At 31.4% G+C, this 18,748-nt stretch overlaps 1 protein-coding gene across 4 annotated transcripts in view; it reads right to left on the bottom strand.

Moving 5' to 3' along the window:
• Nucleotides 1–18,748, bottom strand: part of LOC139516839 (ubiquitin carboxyl-terminal hydrolase 9X-like) — a 47,117-nt gene that overhangs the window by 7,319 nt on the left and 21,050 nt on the right. For 2 of the 4 annotated variants that reach the window (XM_071307171.1, XM_071307172.1), the window contains exons 24-51: nucleotides 17,567–17,694; nucleotides 17,286–17,348; nucleotides 16,888–16,979; nucleotides 16,272–16,509; nucleotides 13,733–13,858; nucleotides 13,343–13,503; nucleotides 12,589–12,697; nucleotides 12,249–12,304; nucleotides 11,875–11,965; nucleotides 11,414–11,560; nucleotides 10,633–10,843; nucleotides 10,033–10,151; nucleotides 9,132–9,236; nucleotides 8,410–8,588; nucleotides 7,531–7,846; nucleotides 6,390–6,475; nucleotides 5,972–6,063; nucleotides 5,620–5,737; nucleotides 5,321–5,396; nucleotides 4,629–4,693; nucleotides 4,084–4,199; nucleotides 3,539–3,708; nucleotides 2,967–3,058; nucleotides 2,566–2,707; nucleotides 1,912–2,005; nucleotides 1,317–1,471; nucleotides 863–1,033; nucleotides 346–537 (exon numbers count right to left, since the gene is read on the bottom strand). In XM_071307171.1, the coding sequence (XP_071163272.1) occupies nucleotides 346–537; nucleotides 863–1,033; nucleotides 1,317–1,471; nucleotides 1,912–2,005; nucleotides 2,566–2,707; nucleotides 2,967–3,058; nucleotides 3,539–3,708; nucleotides 4,084–4,199; nucleotides 4,629–4,693; nucleotides 5,321–5,396; nucleotides 5,620–5,737; nucleotides 5,972–6,063; nucleotides 6,390–6,475; nucleotides 7,531–7,846; nucleotides 8,410–8,588; nucleotides 9,132–9,236; nucleotides 10,033–10,151; nucleotides 10,633–10,843; nucleotides 11,414–11,560; nucleotides 11,875–11,965; nucleotides 12,249–12,304; nucleotides 12,589–12,697; nucleotides 13,343–13,503; nucleotides 13,733–13,858; nucleotides 16,272–16,509; nucleotides 16,888–16,979; nucleotides 17,286–17,348; nucleotides 17,567–17,694 (3,710 nt within the window). The remainder of the gene's footprint in view (nucleotides 1–345; nucleotides 538–862; nucleotides 1,034–1,316; nucleotides 1,472–1,911; nucleotides 2,006–2,565; nucleotides 2,708–2,966; nucleotides 3,059–3,538; nucleotides 3,709–4,083; nucleotides 4,200–4,628; nucleotides 4,694–5,320; nucleotides 5,397–5,619; nucleotides 5,738–5,971; nucleotides 6,064–6,389; nucleotides 6,476–7,530; nucleotides 7,847–8,409; nucleotides 8,589–9,131; nucleotides 9,237–10,032; nucleotides 10,152–10,632; nucleotides 10,844–11,413; nucleotides 11,561–11,874; nucleotides 11,966–12,248; nucleotides 12,305–12,588; nucleotides 12,698–13,342; nucleotides 13,504–13,732; nucleotides 13,859–16,271; nucleotides 16,510–16,887; nucleotides 16,980–17,285; nucleotides 17,349–17,566; nucleotides 17,695–18,748) is intronic. The other 2 variants (XM_071307173.1, XM_071307174.1) reach the window with 1 other exon arrangement.

Genomic DNA, 18,748 nt, shown 5'->3' with positions numbered 1-18,748 from the left:
TTTCTACCCCAAAAAAATTAATGAGTCCACAGTATATGCATAAAGAGACAGCAAATTATTGAAATTCTAAGAGACATCTAGAGGTCAAACCTATAGTCTTCCCCCCAAAAAAATAATGCCAAGCTCCCAAATGAAAACTAGTGTCAAGCTCTAAATTGTAAGTCTGAAAAATTTGTGATTTTTCCCTAGAGACTACAAAAGATCTGCTATAATTACCTGACTCTTTGAAGGACATAAACATTATGATATACAAAACAAAACAATTGCAGGGGTTCCGAAGTATATTTTGGGGTTCCAAAGTATATTCTTCTTGAACTAGTTTTAAATTTTGAGTTAAGTACTGACCTTGAGTAACTTAGCAGTATCATCAGAACTATTACAATCCTCTATTAACTTCTTGACGTAACTAGTTCTACCATACATTGGTTCTATTACTGGTTGCTGAATTGGCATCAATGGAGTTGGTAATGAAGGATCTCCAAAAGGGTTGGGCTTTGGTGGTCCATCACTGTACGGATTCATCTTAGATGGTGACTCCTACAAGTAAACATTTGGGGTAAAATTTCTTATTATTGCTGGTCAACTGTACACTCATCGACGTTTGTGAATTCAAAAGGGGCATGCTAACTAATATATATGTGTTAATTCAATAATATTTACAACCTTTTATAAAGCATTTCTTGAAATATATTGATAATATTTAATATAAGTAATTTAAATTTTTCCTTTGCAATGCTGATCTTGCTTAACTCATGTCCATGTTACTGTATTATACATAATTGATCAAACACAAAATGAAGTGAAATATAAATCCATGTTATTGTCAAATCTGGAAGATATATCAGAAAGTTAGATAACTTACAGCATAAGAAAGACAACGGGTAGATACATCACAGCATCTGACCAGTATAGACACAACCGAGTACAGTTTGTTTAGTTCAGCATACTGGTATTTGATTGGTGGACCTGGTCCCTCGTCTAAGGCTACTAACATAAACATTGCTGGAACATTCAACTTTAACAGCTGTAATTTCTGCAAACATAAAACACAGCAGTTTTAAGCAAAGTAAAACATAATCCAAGGCTCCCTTTTGTACTCAAAACCTGTTTTAACAATTGTTTAATCATAAGTAGGTCCTGAATTTCAGACCTTCATACTTTGGACCCAAATTACAAACAAACTTGTATATAGATCTATAGAGAGAAAAATATATCTGAATATGTAAAAAAAAATAAAAATAATTCTATTTTATAATATAGTTTAAGGTTAAGTAAAGTAAAGTATGTATCTAAAATAAAGTTTTCAGTGGTTATACCTCATCAGGTCCCAGACTAGCATACATTAGGAACAAGTGGAAATACTGTTGTAAGTGCCTGCCATGTTCTGATACTTCTTTCTTTAACAACTGTAGTACTGCTAGAAGTAGGTGGTCACTCAACGTCATATTGGGATCTGCAGTCTGACCTGGGGCTACAAACAAAATTAACATACATGTATCAACAATTTTCTATTTAAGTAAACATAGTGAAAATAAGAACATAAAAAAGTGGAATAAATTCAAATTCTATAAATAAAATTCTTTCATTCTTTTAAGAGCTTTAAGTTCTGTTTATACTCCTATCAATACATGTATATCATATAACAGTGGCAGATGTAATCTTGTTTTTACTTGTCAATTCATATATGTAAAAATACCCACATCATTTAGCACAGTGTTCAATTATTTTACAAGCTGTTGTGTGCATCTCATTTACAGCTTTTAGTATGAGGACTATTCATGCTGTTTACTAATGGATTGTTTCATTGACTTTTGTTGCTACAAATTATTCTGTCCACATCCATGCTAGAGACTCTTCTTTCGGTTTTGTGTACATTTAACCCATCCTTTTTCTTCTTTAATAATAACTTACCAATTAGGCCATGAACTAATGGTGGGGGACTAGGGCCATCTCTGACAGAGAAATGGGATAAGCTCACAATTATTTTACTGAAAGCACTTCTGACCTAAAATAATAAAATCCAAGTTATTTATTAGTATCTTCTAATTCATATCTTGTGGTCCATGAAAAACCTAAACTACATATCAGTTGGTGAGGATTTTTTTATATTTAAGAACAGTCAAGTTATCATGTTGGTTATCTTAAAAATTCCATATGGATTTTTCCTTTCTTTAAAAAAAACTTTTGACTGTTACAAATTCCAAACAAACTGTTGAATATGGATCACTTAAGACACTGTCAAAGTATTGTCCCTGCTAACCTGAAGAGTGTAGGTTTCAGCTTGAGAGTTCCAATAAAGACATTTTTTATCAGTTAAATTTTTGAAGATACATAGTCTACAAAATGGACTCAGCGTTTACAACCTTCTTTTTTGTTTTCTTTTTCTTTCTGGTATTTGAAAGATACTCATTATTTTTATTTTATCTTTAAAACATCTGAACATAACAGAAATAGTGTCTACAACATTAGCTAAAAAAGTGAATGACTTCATTTTGTTCTAGTCATCAGAAAATTGTATGTTTAACTTAATAATAACTATCTTACTGCCAAAAATATAAGACTAACCTCTGAGGTAGGACACTCTAGTAAATACTCAGCAAATCTGTTAGGATGGGCAAATAATACATTATTTGCAAACCAGCTGCGAACTTTCTTACTGGGTCGTAGATGGCTGCTAAGAGTTTCATACCATTCACTTGCAGGTCCCCTGAAACAAAATGTTTCCAATGTTTGTAAATCATCCTGTTTTAATATTGAATAGTAAAGTTTTATACATATATTTAAAACAGAAAATCTTTTTCCAAAGTCAACTTACAAACTTCTATTTTCATGATTTTTTAATAAATAATAAACAACAGAACAAGGACTTGTCTTTTTTGTATTATTTTTACAAATGAAATTTTCATTTCCATAATTCATTTCTTTATACATACTTTTTTGAAACATGTTTAAATTAAATTACGTACCTTATATTCTTCTTTGTTCTAAATCCTACATTAAACAAGAACTTAGAGGCCAGCTCTGTGCTAATCATGGCAAGTACTTCTGCATCATTGGACTGTAATAAATGTGAAAATAAATCTTTAAAATTCAAATGATCAATGTTTTTAAATACTTGTGCTTCTGTTGATTTACAAATAAAAACTAATCCTAAATTATTTGAAGATCTTAAAATTTCCTAGCAGGACAGTCAGATTCATAATAAATGAAAGAGATTATAAAATTGTTCTACCCAAAGTGAACCTGGACTATTTCTGTCAAAGTATAATCTTTAAAAAAAGGTTCTTCAATTTGCCAACTAGTTTGATGGCTGTATAAATATGCCATCATATATGGTCTAAATACAAATATTTCATCTGAAATGCGTGTTGATAGTTTGCAAGCTTTTTTTTCATACAAATTTTTACTATTGAAATATTAAATACATCCTTGTTTTCCAATGGTATTCTAAATTAGCCATCCCTTCTCAAACATGCATAAGGATGATAAAAACATCCGATTTGTGTCCAGAAAATATTAATTTCTGTTAAAAACTTACCAATTTATCTTGTGGACAATGAGTATAGATGGGATTACAATTAAGCAGTTTCTTCATAAAATGGAAATATTCCACACAGAACTGACTCTTCTCATGCATAAACATGATGTTACGTTTCCTCACACACTTCTCTATCACAGTTGGCATGGTAACTTGGTAAGGTTTATTTACTGAAATAACACACATACATTTTACCAAATGTTATCACTTTTCCACACATTCAAATTCACAAAGACAATGACCAACTTTGATGCAATAATTTGTTAAATCAGAAATATGACCGGTTAGTTAGTTTTAAGTCCCCTGCTTGGGTAAATAAATACTGAACTTTAATATGATAAAAGGTACAAACATTTTTTTCTATTGTCATGCATATAAAATTATAACCAAAACAATTATTCCAAAAGAAGACATTAAATGTAATCACTTTCTAAGAAGAAAAAAATTTTCTTAACTAGATGTTTACTTTTTGAATGTTAAATAAATGTTAAATAAATTAAAAGTAAACAAACGAATATTCAAAAGTAAATTAAGTATGCACAAACCAATAGTTAGGTCTTGGAGGGTCTTGTAGATGTGTTTCTCATTATCCACTTCATCTACCCTTTCATAAAACAGGATGTAGGCATTCCACCATCTTTTCTGCTTTCTATAAGCCATTCTAATAATACATGTAATACCATTACATGCTCCATACATAATTATGTATGGAACAAGCATTTATGTATGAAAATATTAATACAGCTTAATAATGAGATTGGACATAACTTTTTTGAAATCTACAATATGTATCCAATTTGAAATAAAAATAGATCACCAAACAACTGTTGTAGTAAACCTTTGGATTAATCCCCTTCCCTATTTATTCTGGAAAAATATGCATTGATGTATATATTAGCTAAAATAGTGTCTAGTTGACAAATACTAAAATGTAGTCAAATTCATTAAATTAATAAGTCAAGTTATAAATAGTTTGGTGAAAACAAGCACTTTTCTTTTGGAGAGATAAAACATGTATTACTTAATATAAATAAGAACATGTGGTATGAGTGCCAATGAGACAATTTCGCCTAATGACATATAACCTCACCTTTTCAGCATGTGATCAAACACTTCTCCTAAATATTCCCCTCCAAAACATTGATTTTTCAGTTCCTGAAAAGTAAAATGTGTGATGAGAAAAAACAATTAATTGACATAGGACTGTAAGTGAATGCACAAAAGGATACTCCCCCAATTGCAATATTGAAGCAAATAAGAAAGTTTCATTCTCTCCCCTTCAACATCAACAAATTTTTCATTCCTTTCTATGCATGTGCTCATGTAGTGTTGTACAACAGTGTATGTAACGCTACATAAATATTCATCCAACCCTTTTGACAGTTGAGCTTACAGGTCCCCTTGATATATTCCTATATACCCCCAAAACTGTTTGTGGGACGAAAATAATACTTATTTTTTTATTTCTTATAATAAAAGCAGTAGCATAAAAAATACAGGACATGAGACTAAGAATCAAGTACACTTTTTCAGATAAAATAAATTTTACATGGATTAAATTCTAATTCTCCATATAAATATACATGTTTAAATTTCTAAACTTTAAGGTTCAATGAGTTTCTGAATGCTAGGAAAGAACACATCAAATGCATACAGTGTGATATTGATAAGCCAAATAGCCATTTCATCCAATACTTCTACATTTTGTGACATTAACCTTAAGGTTAAGATTCACATTGAAGCATTTGTTCTATATTGATACATGATATTTAAATAGAGTACCTCATCATCATCCATTTTACATTCTGACACATCCCCATCATCAAACTTGTACCATTTAGCAGTATTATCTTCACCTCTACAATGCAAGATGTATTCATAAGTTATTATTCTCAATAAGATAAAAGTTTGTAAAAATAATAAAATTATACATTGACAGAAGCATTTCCTCTAGAAAGAAGTTATCTGAGCTATAGTGAGGTAAAGAATTTAGCATAACCTTTGAACTTAATTTCATAGCTACTTAGAATATATGAAAGTGACAAAAAACACAACCCCAACAACTTTACTGAACTGCTTACCTATGTAATATATATGAATAGTAGTGACCACCACTGGCTTGTCCACTATGAACAACAACTCCAATAAGCTTGTATTTGGTACTCTGAGGCTTGGATTCATCTATATCAATTATTTCACCTACAAACAAGCACATATCTGATTAATAAATAGGTCACAAAACATTCTTTATTATTTTTGTCATCTTTGGGTTATTGATGATATTAAACAACAGCTAATAGACAAAATTTATCGAACATGTGAATTCAAGGGAGATAATGAAATCTACTGTCATACAAATTTCAGTCAAATACAGTTGGGTTACAGAAAAAATAATGGAATACGAAGTGTCATGAGAAGAAAGTAATTATATACCTTCAATTTTTGCCATTCCTTGTACTGTATAAGGATCTATGTCAAACTCTCTTGGAAACTCAAAGTAATCATTGAACTTTATTGCACATTCTCTGTAAAGACAAATTAAAGATTATTAAACCAGACATACATTTGAATAGTGTCTAAAACTAGTCCAATTCAGATTTTGAATAGCCTTTTACATCCACTTTATTTGAACTTTGGTGGATAGTTTTCTTATTGTCAATCATACAAGATCTCCTTATTTTTTTAATTCTAATTCATTTATTGTAAAGCCTTTTCTAGAAAAACAATTCTTTACAGACTCTCATAGCCATGATAAAGATTTTATTAGACATTCCAATGTGTTGTCAATATCATGATGTGGAGGTACTTGTTAAAAGATGTGCATTATATTTGTGGAACTAATGATACCAACCTTTCCCAGTCATAATCAAACCGCTTCAGCTGTATTGCCAACACTTGTGGTAACTTCTTAATTAACAGTCTTTTCACAGTATCAACCTAACAAACAGAAAAGGTCATAAAAATATTCTCAAACTTAAAATTGCCTTTAGTTTTAGTTTTGTTATTATGAAAGACAAATAAATGATACTTAGTATCCTAAAAATCAATAAAAAAATCTTCACAGCATATCAAAAATTTATTAATTAAATTACTTTTTAACCTAATAAAATTGAGAAAGGAAATGGTGAATATGTCAATGCGACAACCATCCGACCATAGAGCAAACAACAGCCGAAGGCAACCAATGGGTCTTCAATGTAGCGAGAATTCCCGCACCCGTAGGTGTCCTTCAGCTGGCCCCTAAAATATGCATAATAGTACAGTGATAATGGACGTCATACTAAACTCCGAATTATACACAAGAAACTAAAATTTAAAATCATACAAGACTAACAAAGGCCAGAGGCTCCTGACTTGGGACAGGCGCAAAATTGCGGCGGGGTTAAACATGTTTATGAGATCTCAACCCTCCCCCTATACCTCTAGCCAATGTAGAAAAGTAAAAGAATAACAATACGCACATTAAAATTCAGTTTAAGAGAAGTCCGAGTCCGATGTCAAAAGATGTAACAAAAGAAAATAAATAAAATGACAATAATACATAAATAACAACAGACTACTAGCAGTTAACTGACATGCCAGCTCCAGACCTCAATTAAACTGATTGAAAGATTATGTCTTCATCATATGAATATCAGGTACAATCCCTCCCGTTAGGGGTTTAGTATCATACTATCATAAAATATATGAGAAGAACATAACCCGTGTCATGCCAACAACTGTTTTTTTAGAAATAAATGTGTTTAGTTCCGATGCAAAGACCCTATCAGTGAATCAATGTTAAAGCCAAAATATGCAATCTTTAATGACCTGACAACAGTATCGTAACTATATCCCCTTTTAATAAGTCTATTTAAAGGTTTTGTTAGTTTCTGAGGAGAATACTGACATTTTTGTGCTTTATAAAGAATATTTCCATAAAATTTTGGAAATATTTCATTTCACAATTTCAATCAAAATCAACATAGATAAGGAAGTAAACATCTACTCACCTTTTTATCACACTTTTCACAACGATATGCGTTAGCACCTTCTAATAAATCTCCTTTAACGTATTGTTCTAAAGATTCTAATAAATTATGATGATTTCGAATATCAATGTTCAATGCCGTGAAAGACTCTTCTCTTTGGTAACGATGGGGACAGTCCTTGCATATTTTTTGGTCAGCAAATGACCCACCTAAGACCTTGGATAAAATTTGTGGTTGATTGAGTACTTTTAAAGCCTCATCTGCACTGTCTACTAAACTATTAAAAAACTCTAAGGCATCATGTTGCTCTCTCAAATTCACTGGTTCATCCGACAACCTGTAAAACAAAATATTATTTAGGGTTTGACAACAAAATGAATATGTTTGTACATATCTATTGTAGATAAATCACAATGATAATAACAGATAAAACTGACCATTACATTTTGATGAGGAGCACACAACTATATCTCAGGTCTACTGGTCATTTTATGTAAATCCATTCATTTGTTTCAATTCATACTAGTACCTATTATTTAATTTCTACATCATTTGGTCTCTCGTGGAGAGTTGTCTCAATGGCAATATTACCACATCTTCTTATTCCTTTAGTAATGATCAGCTGATGAAAGCTGAATAGGTAGATAATGATCAGCTCCTTTACCTCATGTATATTGTAACTATAATTTTAAAACCATTATGATCTATATAATCATGGGAAACCAAATCTTTTTGCTTTCAAAGTACCAATTTTCATACACCCCCTCGAAAAAAAAGCCAAGCCCTTTTAATAACTTTCATATATATCTGTAATGCTATGCTTTTAAAATTTCTAAGTTACATTAGTAATTCAATGACATCTTCAAATTTAAATACACAATATTCATAGAAATAACTTACTTGAAATGTTTCCAGAATCCCCTTGGAACATAGAATTGCAGCTTGCTACAAGCTAAATGACCAAATATCAACTGTATTTGTTTGAGTACACCCATATTGTATTCCTTTCTCTCATCATCCTTACTGCTCACTGGTTTTTCTTCATCTTTCCTTTCTTCATCACCCATGTCCACATTTGTCTGCAAAGTATCAACCATTATATTAAAATAGATTAAAACAGGTTTACAAAGACGGTCAATATAAATTATGGTAGTACTTGGGAAACAAAACAGTTCATGGATGACATATGCATTCATCTTTCTCATTAATTATCATATACAACCTTCAGTCCTTTCAAGTAAACTTAAATTATTTGAGATTTCAAATAAGTTTGACCTGCCAGATCTAATATACATTGAGAAAACTGTATTTTTATCAGAATTGAAAAACTAGAGGCTCTTAAGAGCCTGTGTCGCTCACCTTGTTCTATGTGCATATTAAATTAAGGACACAGATGGATTCATGACAAAATTGTGTTTTGGTGATGGTGATGTGTTCTTCTGACTTAACTGAACATGCTTGCTGCTTACAATTATCTCTATCTATAATGAACTTGGCCCTTGAGTTACAGAGGAAACTATTTTGTAACTGTTCAGTTGAAGAAACTTAGTATTATCATTTTTAGTGTAAAGTCTTTCATTGATTGGGAAATGTCAACAATTGTCTGCCTATCAATTACTTACTTCACTTTCTACTTTCTCGTCCACATAATCTTCCTCTACACAGGCTTCATCAGCAGCTCCATCAATAGCTAAGATCTCTGATCTTATGTTGTCTATCATAAACAGCTACAAAATACATTAGTTTATTAGGTATTGATAACAATAAATGAATTCTTAGTTTCTGTTCTAAAGCATGCTTTGAATTTTAGATGTATTATTTTTTAGAAAATGAGTAATTTTTATTGCCTTGTTGAAGCACTCTAAACTTTCACACTAATAGTAAAATTGCAATGCTCATTTTTCATGAAATAAAAAACAAATCAATCTTAATACACAAAATTCATTCTCTTATATATATATATATATATATATATATATATACAACTCGTCTAAACATCAACCCAACAATGTTAGATCTGTAAATTTGCTTACTCAAATTTTTGGTTCATCCCTCGCCGGGATTCGAACCCATGCTACTGTGATATCGTGACACCAAATCGCCTGCACTGCAGCCGTCCCGCTAGACCACATGACCACCTGGGCTCTCAAAAAAAGAGCTTTCGCTGGCCGTGTGTTACCTTTCCTCGTCAGTTTTAATCTAGCGGCGTACTACAGTACATGATATATAAGGCATGAAGATGTTATTGTTACAGATCAGCTAAATTATCTATAGTAAAGGATCCTACAAATTAATGTAATATACAGTCACAGAAAATAATTATATTTATAAGTACGTCTGAGTCAGTGACAACTCTACAACAGATGTATCCATCGGATCGCCATCAATGATGGTGATACATGGCTGTGTACATAATGTATATACAACTCGTCTAATATCTTTTGCCATAGCACTGACATTCTACAACTAGCATTTTTGTTTCAAAGACTATTTTATTAAACCAGATTATATAAAGCTACTAACCTGTTGAATAACTGAGTTCATATAACATGTGGCACCTGCATTCTTCAGACCTACAAACCCTTTGTGAGGACGTGGACCAACTGGTGGCAAGTATTCCCACTCTGTTAATGAGGCATCATCTATAAAGATGAAATATATTTTAAGTTAAACTGATTAACATTTTAAATTAGTTTATATTGTAAAAGTTTACTTATGACTAAACACCACAACATACAATGTTTAACATAGGTCATAACATGGTCAGACTAACATTACAAAAGATCAAAGCAAAATGCATGATGCCAATTGGAACATTTAATAAGCAATTCAAATTCCAGTTTTTTGTCTAAATAACTTTTGTTTTGGAACGCTTTACTCTTCGTTTTGTGATAATAAATCATTCAACAAGCACATTTAATTGTTTAAGTCTAGCTTGTACTCTTACATAACAAAATAGCTTCTTTATTTTCCTTCTTTTTACAACAATATAATAGGTATGTAAATCATGTAACAATTCTGACAATTATGTTCTTATTGCTTTTATCTTTTCTTTGTACTCGCTTTCCACAGCTATCTCTCAATTATATAATGAATACTTAAAAATAACCCTAAGAGACTTACTGTTGTAGAACATCTCCATCAACATTAGAGCTACACATTTAAGATTAGGAACACATTGTGTACATAAAGCCACCAACAGGTCAAATGCTGCTGTAATTGTAAGTGGAGTGGTACACACAGGGTTAGCTTGTTCTGTAGGAAATTCTCCATTGACCTTTCTACTTTGATGAACTATCTTTGATGCAGGAAACAGGAAGTCTTCAATTAGTTCCTATAGGACATGTAGGAGATAAATAGACATAACTGTATAATACTGTGCACATTACTACTCATTCTCACAAGTACATACAAACATAAATTTTCTACAAGCATCATAATCTTAAGATACATGATTTTTCATTAGCTGTTATATATGGCTTTGAACTAGCCTTGAGTACTCTCAGAATTGTACTTTTTGTTTTTGTTAGGGTTTTTGTGTTTTATAGGATTGATCTCATGAGTTAAGCTTTTTTCAACTAATTGCTGTAGTTTGTTCTCATGTAATACTGTTACACCACTGTTCCAGTTTAGGGGGGAGGGGATGGGGGTGACTTCTTGTTATTTGTTACTGAACATCAATTTTTGTACATAAAATATGCTGTTTTCTCATTTGAATTATATTTATATTTGTCATTTCTGTGTCTTTTATAGCTTCCTTTTTAGTATGGGCTTAAGTCATTGATGAGGGCTGTACTGTGTCTTATAGTTTACTTCTATGTATTTTGGTCTCATGTGGAGAGATGTCTCATCGACATTTATACCATATCTTCTTAATCTAATAATATTATGAAACAATACTAACCTTGATGAGATTTGATCCTCCTTTTTCAGAACCAATATGGTACCTCTTTTCTGGTGTCTGGAATGCTAACAGCTCTCTGGTAATCCCAAGATGACCCTCTAGTAGAGCATCTTCTACTTCAACTTCTCCTGTATTTAATACTTGTTCCTAAAGATATAAGTTTAAATTTACTTTATCTTTTAATCTTTGTAAAGTAAAACAAAAAAACTGATTTTTTAAAATTATTTGAAGTAAAACTATATCTTTTTTTTAAAGAAATACTATTCAATGTATTATATTCCTGTTTGATAAATCTACTTTATTATTTAAGAGCGTTTTCAACTATGAGATAATCAAATTGCTGTGTTCTTGTGAATTTGCTGAGTTAATATCCATAAAAAAAATACTTGCATTATGAATGATTTTAGAAACAAATAATGATGCGAAAATTTTCATTTATGTTTAGGTAAAAATTGACTTACCCTCAATTTTTTCAACCATAAAATTTCATTATGCAACAATTTATCTGCATTGGGTAATCTGATATCTGTACTACATGCATAATTTAACAACCTAAAATATAAAAAAAAAGTTATACATTGTAATGTTAATACAAGGTAATGCAATACAATTTTCTGAAGAGATTTAGTTCATTAATAATAAATTCTGAATTATATTTGGTTTATATTTTATTTCTTTGTGAAGAACTTAAATGAGTTATTTGTTGGATGACTCAAAATAAAAAGATTAACATTTACAAGAAACTTTGATTTTTTTTAAAAGATTTATCACCTTTTCAAAGATAAATATACATTCAAAATATGGTATAAACAAACTTTGATTCTAAAGGACTTACTTCCATAACAAATTGAAATATTCATTTGCTTGTTTAGCATACTCTCTCACAGAATCCTGTAAAAAGAATTAAGCAGAATAATCAATAAACTCATCTATCTTTAAGTACAGGCATATAATTGGGCTTTCATAGTATTCTTATTGGGAAATCATTTATCAAAAGCATAAATTCGTTCAATACTGCAGAATCAATGCAAATATGAAAAGACTTGACACAAAATACTGAACTGTAACAAACCAACTTTTCCTTATTTTGTTTTAATAAAAAGAAATACACTCAAAATTTACTCTTGGTTATATACCTTTATTGAAAGTAAACTAAAGATTTACATAATACTCACATTTAACTCACAAAACAACAAAGTAATAAAAAACAAAACAGGTCTCTGACCACCACAACATCTGGTTGCCATAAGATAAAATTGATCAGTGGCAGATATTCTTACAGATCTGAAATAAACAAATTTCTTATATATATACTTGGTATGATTTCATTTTGTTGATCACCTCCTATATAAGGTGCATAATTAAAGGTTTTCAAATATATATTATCATACTAGTATAAGCGTATCTCATAGGTTTTTTTTTATGAAATGAAAACAAATTTCATACATTAAGCAAAAAGTATTCCAAAGAAATTAATAACATTTCTGCAAAAAATACATGCCAAGTTTTATCCTTAAATTCCATATCACCAATTAAGGATTATGTACCCTTCTGTTGATTCAATGCTAAACATATAGAAATTTTATAGAAAATCCTAAGCCTTTATCCTTTTTACTCTCATATTTGGCAATTTGATGACTGATAGATATAGGATTTTTGCATGCAGTGCTAGCATTGATTTCCTTAAAACAAGTTTATTAATGTAGTTATTGGTTAAAATAAATAAAGATATGGACCAAATCAAGTACACTTTTTAGGGTGCGCTTGACTTTAGTGTTGTTTATATCAGGTAAACTGCCATATGCTACATTACTGTTCTGTGAAGTTTCCATAGATCTTTCAAGCATCCAAAATTACACATACAAAATTATTGATCAAATAGATATACAGGGTGATTCAGGACCACCCAAGATTGTACAATGACCATACCTGTGTTTACATATCAATAACAAATCTTTGATGAAGACCTGCCATGATTTGTCTTTATTTAGGGCTTCTAGAGCAGGAGGACATAGACAGAGACAGATTGTCAGAACTTCTAATGATTCCTTAGCAACCACTAAATCTTCTACTTCTAAATGGTCTTTTGGCTGGAAAAAAATAGTTATCCAAATGAGTATTTTAAACTGCTACTTCTCATTAGAATGTTTTTGGCTGACTATTTGGTTGTTTGTAAATTGTTTAATTTTTTCATTTTTTTTATTTTCCAATTCTAGATTACCTTTCATGGCATCAGAAAATCAAGTAAACTACTTATGTTTTAATGCCATTTTTCTTATTTTATTTTTTGATTAACATTATAAATCAAATATGACTAACCTTCTCATGAGCCTTGTGAATATCCTCATTGGAGGCATGAACCAAATGTAATGAACAACTACTAGAGGACCAAGCTATTTTCTGTACTGCTTTTATAACTGACAAATCTGGAATTACTTTAGAGGCCTGTAAAAAACAATGTATCAACAATCAGATAATATATAAGATAACAACATAGAGACTTTAGGTTTAAAAGTGAGTTAAAGACTTTTTGAACTGTAAAAGTGTCTGTTGCACATTGGAAAAATAGAAACTTTAAAGTGATTTAATGTTGTGCTTGAATTGCAAAATTTCTGTTGGACTACTAAACGGCACCATCTATTGTATTACTTACATGTATTAATTTAAAGTGAATTAACTGGGTAATTAACATAAAGATTGAGTGATCTATGTCAGACTGGCATGTACATTTTGAACATTTAACAAAATATTAATTGGATTACTGGACTGCTGAAAGTAGGTCAAGATTAGCAAAAAAACACTCATATCACCACAGAGTTTAACTTGTACAATTTTGATTCCAACAAGTAACATATTTTAAATAGATGACTAAATTCAACAATACTAGTTATGACAATATTTGAGAGTGTAGTTGATGTCAGTTTGTAAGGTGAAGCCTTAAATTTTATTAGGGATATTAACTAGAGGGTCCAAGGACCCTGTGTCGCTCACCTGATATTTTTATTTACAATTGTTACATGATAAATGCAACTGTTGTACTGTCGTTTAGTTTCAGAGATATAATACTAAAAAGTGCATTTGAAACCTATGCTTTATTTCAGCCATGTGGGCAGGCAGGGTCATCATACACAGTGGTCCCTGGATATCCTAGTGGTGATTTAAACCAAGTTTGTTTAAATTCAACAGTTGTTTAAGGGGAGAATTTTTGTAAAATTTATCTAACAAGAAATGCAAAGTAATGAGAAAGCTGTGAAGTAGTTTTGTTGTTGCGCAACACCCCCCCCCCCACTTTGCCAAAAAAAACAAAAAGGTAATAAAAAATTATCATATAAGGGCAATCTATCCTATTAATGATTTCTGCAAAATTCAGTTGATTGTGCAAGGGTTGTATAGCCAGCTGAGGTCGTTAAAAACTCTCTTTCTTTTGTTGTTGCAGATAGATCTTGACCTGATAAGCAATTTTACCACATGTCAGATTTGCTCTAAATGCTTTGGTTTTTGAGTGATAAGCCAAAAACTGCATTTTACCCCTATGTTCTATTTTTAGCCATGGCGGCCATCTTGATTGGTTGGCCGGGTCACCGGACACAATTTTTAAACTAGATACCCCAATGATGATTGTGGCCAAGTTTGGTTTAATTTGGTCCAGTAGTTTCAGAGGAGAAGATTTTTGTAAAAGATAACTAAGATTTACGAAAAATGGTTAAAAATTGACTATAAAGGGCAATAACTCCTAAAGGGGTCAACGGACCATTTTGGTCATGCTGACTTATTTGTAGATCTTACTTAGCTGAACATTTTTGCTGTTTACAGTTTATCTCTATCTATAATAATATTCAAGATAATAACCAAAAACAGCAAAATTTCCTTAAAATTACCAATTCAGGGGCAGCAACCTATCAACGAGTTGTCCGATTCATCTCAAAATTTCAGGGCAGATAGATCTTGACCTGATAAGCAATTTTACCACATGTCAGATTTGCTCTAAATGCATCGGTTTTTGAGTGATAAGCCAAAAACTGCATTTTACCCCCTATGTTCTATTTTTAGCCATGGCGGCCATCTTGGTTGGTTGGCCGGATCACCGGACACAATTGTTAATTTAGATACCCCAATGATGATTGTGGCCAAGTTTGGTTTAATTTGGTCCAGTATTTTCAGAGGAGAAGATTTTTGTAAAAGATAACTAAGATTTACGAAAAATGGTTAAAAATTGACTATAAAGGGCAATAACTTCTAAAGGGGTCAACAGACCATTTTGGTCAGGTTGACTTATTTGTAGATCTTACTTTGTTGAACATTTTTGCTGTTCACAGTTTATCTCTATCTATAATAATATTCAAGATAATAACCAAAAACAGCAAAATTTTCTCAAAATTACCAATTCAGGGGCAGCAACCTACCAACGGTTGTCTGATTCATCTGAAAATTTCAGGGCAGATAGATCTTAACCTGATGAACAATTTTACCCCATGTCAGATTTGCTCTAAATGCTTTGGTTTTTGAGTTATAAGCCAAAAACTGCATTTTACCCCTATGTTCTATTTTTAGCCATGGCGGCCATCTTGGTTGGTTGGGCGGGTCACCGGACACAATTTTTAAACTAGATACCCCAATGATGATTGTGGCCAAGTTTGGTTTAATTTGGTCCAGTAGTTTCAGAGGAGAAGATTTTTGTAAAAGTTAACGACGGACGACGACGACGGACGACGGACGACGGACGACGGACGCTGGACGCCAAGTGATGAGAAAAGCTCACTTGGCCCTTCGGGCCAGGTGAGCTAAAAATAAGAAACAAATTGTTCAACAAGTTTTTCAGTCACCTTTTTGCTGTGTGGCTTGTAATTATCATTTTTACCTGATCAGTTAAATGTTGACCTAGTCTCATGGCTACATTCTTGGTCATAATTTCTGACTGTTGGTTAGGTATAAACTGTAATGCCTGTTGTATTAATACAGCATGACTGTGTTCCTGCTGAGTTACATTAGGTGATTGAGGATCAGCATTACAAGCATCAATCACCACTTGAAGCTTGGCATTTAGGACGGTAGTTAACATTATTTTACAGATCTTCATCACAGTTACATAAGCAGACCTGAAACAGACAGAAGAGAGTGCTGTATGGTTTATTTTTGCAATATCTAATCTTACAATTTCAAACGCAAGGTCCGTGACCTAGATCTCATTTTTGTGTTTTCTTGTCCTTGGCTCATTCATACTTCTATTTTTGTAAAGATCAAATTGTTACAAGGCATATTTTCTCATAAGTTTTTTTTCTATTGTAAAATTAGGGAAAATTTTCCAACTTTAAAATCAAATGTGATGGGATATGAAATGGAATTTGTCACTGATGTTTGTCAAGATCAATACTTTCAAAAAACTACTCTATCAGTAAAATTAAAGGATTTGAAGACAAACATTTGCAGTTTGCAATGTTGCTAGTTTAATCAAAACATTGTTGATTTTGACATACCTGCGTGTTGGCAGATCAGCAGTAGGTAAGAAATTATTCTTGGTTAACATGTTAAGTGCCAACTGTACACCTCCACTCTTTACATAATTATACTGAAATAAAACAACATAGAAAATCAATAGTTATTGTCAAATGTTTGCTAATGATATTTTCTTTGGGGAGACAAAAAATGATGTTATCTAAAATAACCCAATCATTATTGAATTGTTGCATTTTAGTGTTATGACTGCTTCTTAAACAATACTTGTGTTCTTGGATGAGGAATTAACATTAGCTTTGCTATGAACAATAAATACCATAATTATCATTTTCCCACTTTAACTCTTTCACATTTTGTTTATATGCAAATCAATATATTCTTTTCTCGATTACAAACTGATAAAACTATAAAGTCATACCTGAAATTTGAAAGCGTCTTCAGACATAGGATCATTTGCAGGCATTAACAGACTGTAAGCAACCTAAAATAAAGAGTCAATAAGCATTATGTTCAAAGTTTTAACAAATATACCCACAACAAATCTTTTTTATTATATTGGTTGGTATTAGCATTCAATAAACTAAACCATTTAATAAACGCTTAAATCATAAAAATCTTTTCTAATAATGAAGAAATACTACATATACATTTCTAACATTCTGATCATTATGTCATGAAATGGTTGTTATCAAGTCTCACCTCAATATTATACAGAGCTTCCGTAGGTGATGAATTGAAGAACATTATTTCTAACTGTTGAGAAAGAGTTGTGTCTGACCTAGTATTCTCATTACATATATTACACAATCTGTCTACAGTATGAGAATCTGAAAAGATATAATTTGAAATATGTACAAGTATAATACAAGGTAATAATTTCAGCACGTGTTATAAATTATATGAAAATCATTCTGACGAAGAAATTTTGTTTATTGTTTTGCATAAAGTTTCATAGGTCAAATCCTTTTCAATTTCCTTCATATAAGTATATCAAGGCTTAAACCTGGTATGCAAAAGCATTTCAAACTTTTTCTAAAATTTGAAGAAAAAAAATATAATCAGATTATGTTCACAGATTGATTTTTGTCCTTGGTAAACATAATAATAATGTCCAATACACCTAATCATGATCTCTCCATTGTAAAATGTAGACATTTTCCAGATTGATTATATTATGAATTAAAGAACCTTAGTGAGCACGCTCACATACCCCACGTCCCCACATTGTCATTGGAGAAATTAAATAAGTATAAGAAAAAAAAATTGTATAAGAAAAAATATTGAATAATAATTTCCTGTCAATATACATAGTACGTCCTTATTATCTACAAAATTTCATGAAATTCTGTTGTGTGTTTTCAGAGGAGTTGAGATGACAAACTGTTGCAGAAGTACATTGAAGCAAATAAGTTCAAAGGGGCGTAACTCCTAGAAAAAAAATTGAACCGTAATTTCCTGTTGATATGCACATCTACATAGTATGTCCTTATTATCTACAAAGTTTCATGAAATTCTGTTGTGTGGTTTGAGAGGAGTTGCGATGACAAACTGTTGCAGTAGTACATTAAAGTAAATAAGTTCAAAGGGGCGTAACTCCTAGAAAAAAAATTGAATCGCAATTTCCCGTCGATATGCACAACTACATAGTATGTCCTTATTATCTGAAAAGGTTTCGTGAAATTCTGTTGTGTGGTTTGAGAGGAGTTGCGATGACAAACTGTTGCAGTAGTACATTAAAGTAAATAAATTCAAAGGGGCGTAACTCCTAGAAAAAAATTTGAATCGCAATTTCCCGTCGATATGCACAACTACATAGTATGTCCTTATTATCTGAAAAGGTTTCGTGAAATTCTGTTGTGTGGTTTGAGATGAGTTGCGATG

The sequence above is a fragment of the Mytilus edulis genome, chromosome 3 (assembly GCF_963676685.1).
Source record: "Mytilus edulis chromosome 3, xbMytEdul2.2, whole genome shotgun sequence".
In the NCBI taxonomy this organism is placed as follows: Eukaryota; Metazoa; Mollusca; class Bivalvia; order Mytilida; family Mytilidae; genus Mytilus; species Mytilus edulis.
Note: the sequence above shows the minus strand (reverse complement) of the source record. Positions and strands in the feature narration are given on the sequence as shown.